At 29.7% G+C, this 7,326-nt stretch overlaps 1 protein-coding gene across 1 annotated transcript; it reads left to right on the top strand.

The window, feature by feature from the left end:
• The first annotated feature begins 1,227 nt into the window (after positions 1 to 1,227).
• On the top strand, positions 1,228 to 5,972 carry LOC117103341. Its single transcript, XM_033243877.1, has 5 exons — positions 1,228 to 1,593; positions 4,528 to 4,573; positions 4,919 to 4,968; positions 5,141 to 5,269; positions 5,955 to 5,972. The coding sequence occupies exons 1-5, from the start codon at positions 1,360 to 1,362 to the stop codon at positions 5,970 to 5,972; spliced, it is 477 nt and encodes a 158-aa protein (XP_033099768.1). The 5' UTR covers positions 1,228 to 1,359.
• The last annotated feature ends 1,354 nt before the right edge of the window (positions 5,973 to 7,326 follow it).

Here is a 7,326-nt window from a genome sequence, read left to right as displayed (position 1 = left end):
AACTGATGAACAATTTATTGCTATTTTTAATTATACTCACTATCCAAACATATAAGTATTTCCCTGTCTGGATTCTCTGCAGATATTATTCTCCTGAAGACGATTGAAGCAAATCCATCGAAACGTCGAGACATTATCAACAAACAACAGTTCTTTTCAGAACTATTTACGTTGTACCGTTAGCATTAAATATATTATTATTATTATTATTATTATTATTATTATTATTATTATTATTATTATTATTATTATTATTATTATTATTATTATTATAAAGTATTATAATTTTCGTTATAATTATCATTATCATTATTATCAATATTAGATGATTTAATATATATCACTTTCGACTCAGCTTAATGTATGAGCGTAGCTCTTTGGGCATGTTTACAGCTTTATAATACCCCTCGGCAAAATCGTGATGACGTCAACATTCGGTCTATTGGTGCAAATTGTTTGGTATTGAATTTAAGAATTGAGAGAAAATAGTTGGTTTCGATAAAATAGTAAAAACCCAGCAGAACATGTTTTATACTATTAATAACATTACGGATATATTTGGATTTTACAACTGATAAACACGTTATTTCTATTTTTAATTATAACTTATTATTATTATTATTATTATTATTATTATTATTATTATTATTATTATTATTACTATTATTATTATTATTATTATCATTATTATTATTAGTTGTTATAATAATAATTATTGTTATTCTTATTAGTATTATCATTTTCGTTGCCGTTATTATTATCATTTTCGTTGTAATTATCCCATCCTCATTATCATTATCATATGATTATTATTCTCATTATCATTATCGTTATCATTACTATCATTAACGTTATCAATTTCAATTACCATTATCATTATTATAATTATTATTATCATTAAAATATGTATTATACAGCATATAAAAAGAAGGAAATTATTTGATGCAAAATATTTAGTATTTATAAGAATTAAGAGAAAAATAAGGAATTATAATTTGTTATCATATATAAATCATTATATTTCCAGGTGTTTTTTTTTTAATTTCACAATTACGTCATTAGTCGAGACTTCCATAGCGAAATGAGGTTTACAATGTGGTTATTTTTATCTCGGCGGCCCGTAACATGTATTAATAGTAAAATGACCGATCGCGCTCTTTCTAAGTACTCTGAATATTCATTCGAAGACAATCTGGGGAAATTATAAATGTGACAGAATATAAAGGTGGGTGGAACATCAAATCTCATCATATTGCTCCTATCTACGAACCTGTCACAAGCTTCTTGTTTAGACGGATTCTAGTCGACAGTGTTTAAATTATATAACCGAGTTTCATTTGTATTCAATAATCCATCAAAATGTTCAGTAAGGTTGAAATGCCAAGCGATGCGTTCTCGGGAAAGTCGGTGGGGGAGAAACGACAGTCCCCGACAAGAATAAACACGAAGACCGCATTGCTGGGACTCCTTTTGTCGTTTTTGGTTGGTGTAGTAATCGTGCAGACGGTATATTTGAAGCAAGTTGCACACAGGCTCGAAATTGTGGAAGAAATCGCATGGTTGAACACACAGACTATGGGTACAGAAACAATGGTAAGTTACAACTAAATAATGATATTGATAATAATAATAATAATAATAATAATAATATTGATAATGATATTGATAATAATAATAATAATGATAATGATATTGATAATAATAATAATAATAATAATAATAATAATAATAATAATAATGATGATGATAATAATAATAATAATAATAATAATAATAATAATAATAATAATAATAATAATAATAATAATAATAATAATAACAACAATAGCGGAACAATAAAAAGAGCACTAATAATAATAACAAAACTATAAGAATAATGATATTTTATATAGCGTCATTTCATATGATCATTTTCGCATAATAAAACAAAAAATATAAAATTTTAGAATATTACAAAATTTATAAATATAAAAATAAATAATTGGCCTAGGTCAGCTTAATCGGAGATTAGCCGACCTAGGCAAATTCTCTATTATGCCACATTTAAACGTTTGATCATTCGATGTATATTTAAAGTAAGCAAGTGCCTACCATCAAGCTCCAAGCAAAAAAAGTGTTGCATAACATTGTTATCAAAATGCTCCATCGATTCTCGTAAAACAAAAGCTTTAAATAAGCCTAGTTGTGCCTCAACTACCCTTGATGCCCATGACGAATGGCAAAGTACGCTAATCTTGTTGCTCATACTATTTATAAATAATGATTACTATGTTTCTCTAAGTGTTTTTTGTCTTAACAAATCTAACATCCAAATATTGCAACCACTCTCCAATAATACTTCCATTATAACTGATCAGAACCATAAACAGAATCATTAAATTTTATGTTACCACTCTCGAAGAATACTATACCAACCTGATATCATAAAGTATAAATAATAAACTACATATTATGTTTGAATTTGTGATGTGTCTTTCTTAAATTTCACTTACTTGCTTTGTACTTTTAAAAATTATTTGTTCCAGTGTCGCTTTTCATCTAGTTATGAAGCAGTTACATTGCCAAATATTTTCTACTAGCAATAATAATAATAATTATTATTATTCTAGTATACAAGTAATAGTTTGTATTATGTTTGTCAGTCAAAAAATCTTATTTATACTGGCAATAATTTAAAATATTTATTTTTAATAAAATATTAACAATAATTTGAAATATATTGAAATGTTCAATGTATATATGTACGGTATATATTTTGTTAAGTTCAAAAGAATGTTTTAACGTTGACCATTTATTACCAGGACAACTTTTCAAAAAACAGTACATAATGCTCTATTATGTATTGTAATATTGGATATACAACTTTAATGTTTTCCTGTTAAAATAATTTATAAATTAAAAAAACCTAAATTCATCTGGTTTCTTGGCAATTATTGCTCATTCCTTTTGAATGAAACTGAAATTATCCTTGAACCGATACCGATGTTATTTTAATCCACAATCATAAGTGTCAAAGCAAAATAATAATATTAATAATGATAATGATAATGTTGTTATCAATAATAATTTTATATTATAATTATTCTAACAATAAAACGTTATCTGCAGCAGTCGTAGAGGGCGCTAGATAACTATATTTTCGTTTATGGTTTGGAATATTATTTTTAAAAGGATAGGACAATATTATTATTGTTATAATTATATTTGTGTTGCTTTAGTTTATTATATCCTTTTGTCTTGTTTTTATTAGTATCATTGTATTGTATTGTTTACTAATTTCATTATTAATATTATTGGCTTTTCCCGCACCAATTTTTTGAGATCCCAGACGTAAAAATCTATAAAAAGTTTTCAATGGGTGTAAATGAAACTTTCTATAAATAGTTTGTTAAAGTCCAGTAAAGAAATGACTACATTTTTGTGATGATCCGGCGTAGGGTGATATGGCAACATTTTTATTTTCATTTTCTGACTACCTATGAATGGCAAGGAATATATTATTATATATATCCCTCCATTCAATTCCACAAGCCATTCAATTCCAAAAGCCATCGTTTTTGGATTTTCCGCAGCCCAGAAGAATTTTTTCTTTCTGACATTTGGTTTTTCCAGTACTATTTATTTTATATTGCAACATATTTATTTTCATTTCCTGACTACCTATGAATGGCAAGCAATATATATATCCCTCCATTAAATTCCACAAGCCATTAAAAACAGTGATCTGAATGAAACATTCGGAAAAAATTATTAGGAAGAAATTATTATGTGTTGGCGACGATTCAGTCAAGGGTGTAAATTTGATGGTCATTTCAATTTTTGAGGACCCAGACCTAACTATCTCTTTTTAAAAAAAATCAATGGGTATAATTTAAACCTTATATAAAAGTTTGTCAAGGTAGAGTAAAGAAATGATTACATTTTTGTGACGATCCGGAGTAGGGTGTAGATCTGAGGACCATTGAAAGAAAACGTCCCAGACAAGATATTTAAAAAACTGGTCAACTGATCCGAATGAAACTTTCGGGAAAGTTTAACCCAAGTTACAAGGAAGATATTATGTGTAGGGACGATTCAGATTAGGGTGTAAATTTGAGGGTCATTTAAATTGCTTACGTCCCAGTTATAGATGGATAAAAATGACACTTTGCAGAATAGTTTTTCATGGTGAAATGAAGAAATAATCCAATTTTGGTGACGATCCGCAGTAGGGTGTGGATATGAGGACCATTTTAAGATGTTTTTGTTGACAGTTGATTTAAATTATTTAAACGCAATTTGCGTTTTCTAAAGCGCTTAAACCAGTTACAGCTACGTTAAACTCAAAACTACCGTGATATGCATGAACAATTATTTATTATTGTTAATAATTATTATTGTTATATTCTTATATTATCATTATTATTATCGTATTTATATCTTTGTTATGTAAAGATTTATACTTGTTTATCTTAAGTACATTACGTTATCTCATTATTTATATTGGCTAAAGTGTGTTATTTTCACAATTTAAAATATCTTTCACAGACTTTGCATGAAGCGGAGTCGACCAACAACACAAACAGGAACAGAAGTAAGTATAACAGACATTCCGGTGTCAATTAGACGTACTGGCCAATTACAACACTGCTACTAATACGCTATTGTCTTGTGTACGTTTACTGTATCGTTTTTCGAGACTTTAACAACAGAATCTATTATTAAGGGACGGGATTTAAATGAACGATTTATTAGGTCAAAGACTTAATTCTACCACCTACATTACGTAAACAAAACAAGATTTTTAATAGATGAATAAAACCTATTTTTACATTACGGTAATTTTACTTTAAATTTTACAGAAAGAAAAATATAATTAACTCTCTAATACCAACATACATACATACATACATATATCGTTTGTCTTTCTGCTTAATAGGGTCAGCCAGTGTATCGGGCTACCAGATACGTCACAGCAGTATGGTACCGGTAGGTTTTCTATACAAAATGTGTATTTACCGACTAAAACTCTAAATTGCCTATACTTAAAATAGGGTTGGAGTGCGCACTCACCAATCTATTATTAATACGAACACGAACAATAATGATGTAATGCTTAAATAGAGTCCTCATAATTCCTGAATTTTTTTAAAATCTTTAGAATGAACAGAATGCACCGAGTTTGCCGTCTGCTCACCTCGTTGCCAACGTAGAAACAAGTGTTGCTGCAGGTACGATATCAATCAAACAACCTACCAACCAACCAACCAACAAGTCAACCAGTCAGACAGTAAATCAATCCATCAATCAATCAATCAGTCAGCCAGTCAGTCAATCAATCAGTCAATCAGTCAGTCAGTCAGTCAGTCAGTCAATCAATCAATTAATCAATCAGTCAATCAGTCAGTCAGTCAGTCAGTCAGTCAGTCAGTCAGTCAATCAATTAATCAATCAGTCAATCAGTCAGTCAGTCAGTCAGTCAATCAATTAATCAATCAGTCAGTCAGTCAGTCAATCAATTAATCAATCAGTCAATCAGTCAGTCAGTCAGTCAATCAATCAATCAGTCAGTCAGTCAGTCAGTCAGTCAATCAATTAATCAATCAGTCAATCAGTCAGTCAATCAGTCAGTCAGTCAGTCAATCAATTAATCAATCAGTCAATCAGTCAGTCAGTCAGTCAATCAATTAATCAATCAGTCAATCAGTCAATCAGTCAGTCAGTCAGTCAATCAATTAATCAATCAGTCAGTCAGTCAGTCAATCAATCAATCAATCTCAAAAGACACTTTTTTATGAAACTGAAAAAGGAATTTTTTGTTAAATGTTAAATTATTAGGCCTACACAATCTTATGTTCTTACATTAGGTCACTGTTATTATTATTTTTTTATCTAGGCCTATTTGTTTATATCGTTTATTGTGCTATGTAGCAAAATTAATTTTGTTAATATTTTGCTATAACATAACTTCTCAGCTGCGATTTACAAGCTAGATTCTAGAGAAGATAAGCGAAGAACTATGCTTGATACAATATCTCATCATATGTTTCTATATTCGAGCATGCAATTATCTGTTTTAACATATATATAAATAATACATACCGTACTAGCGCAAATAAGCGCCCAGTTTGAATAAGCGCCCCCTTCAATTTATTATATAAGATTTTCTTTTTAGCAAGTCAATAATCCAATCAATCCTAGGACTGTGGTTGTTGGCATGATTTGAGCTGCATAGTGGAATACAATTCTTCTTAGGTTAATATCAAAATGAGGATATTTCTCTTGGACTGATGAGAGCTCCGATCCCTGGACAGACAGTATATTTCCAACTTAACTTTTCTCTTCTTATTTTTTTTTTTTATATTTGTCTAGGCCTAGCCCTACTCCTCTTTTTCTTTTTCCGGCAATTTGCACCTTTAGCACATTCTCATTTGCGTTTTCAAGAAACCCTGCAATGATCCTGCCATCCTGCTAATCTCAATCGGCCGATGGCCAACAAGCTAACCGCTACCCATCACCACTAAATGCATCTGCTATTCTGCTGTTATGTAAATATTCACAGCACGTTCTCTGGAGGATTATCTTTTCCGCTGCACCACCATTCGTAATGTTTTTATATATAGGCCTAATCATTTAAAAAAAAATGCCTCTTGAATTTAATAAGTTCCCATAAGAACCCCTTGATATTCATCTATTTCCATAAGCCACTCTGTTTTCATAAGCGCCCGTTTAAATAAGCGCCCCGTTGGAATAAGCGCCCCTCAGAAAGTGCAAAAAAATATTTTAAGCGCCCGGGTGCTTATTCGCGCGAGTACAATACTATTCTAAAATATAAATATAAATTTGTACAGTGTATATACAGTAATATATATTACCACAAGTAAAGAGAGGGCTTCTTTTCAAAATGAATGCTGTAAATTTTGTGAATTTGTACTATAAAACAATAAATAAGGCCACTGTAACATCAATCTATACCATGAATTGTATTTAAATGGCATTAAATCACCTAAACTACTTTATAAACCAAGCTTGCTTTTAATTAATTTTGTTTTCTGAAATTAATGTACAGTTTTGGTACTATCTTAAAAAGAAATATTTATAATGCATCTTTACATTTATGCATGTGACACTAAAAACCAAGACCCCATAATTCTATTTACAGAATATTTCCATTTTAAAACACCAAACACCAAGGTACCGTATAAGAGTACAACTTTCAAGTGCATTAAGCCAGGAATTGGCAGGTGTACAACTGATACAATAAAACAAAAGTAGATGGTAGTTGGTTGTTGGGATTTGTGGTTGGAGGAAATATGCTGTATATAAAATAAGTAATATATATATATA

Source organism: Anneissia japonica, unplaced genomic scaffold, assembly GCF_011630105.1.
Source record: "Anneissia japonica isolate Jap-2015-1 unplaced genomic scaffold, ASM1163010v1 scaffold1891_len642697_cov171, whole genome shotgun sequence".
In the NCBI taxonomy this organism is placed as follows: domain Eukaryota; kingdom Metazoa; phylum Echinodermata; class Crinoidea; order Comatulida; family Comatulidae; genus Anneissia; species Anneissia japonica.
This window is presented reverse-complemented; position numbering and strand designations above follow the sequence as displayed.

Bases quoted from the DNA above. Each gene is read 5' to 3' on its own strand.
- LOC117103341 (XM_033243877.1), top strand. From the start codon at position 1,360: ATGTTCAGTAAGGTTGAAATGCCAAGCGATGCGTTCTCGGGAAAGTCG. The intron at 1,594-4,527 runs GTAAGTTACAAC...TATCTTTCACAG, and splicing joins CTATGGGTACAGAAACAATG to ACTTTGCATGAAGCGGAGTC. The intron at 4,574-4,918 runs GTAAGTATAACA...TCTGCTTAATAG, and splicing joins CAACACAAACAGGAACAGAA to GGTCAGCCAGTGTATCGGGC.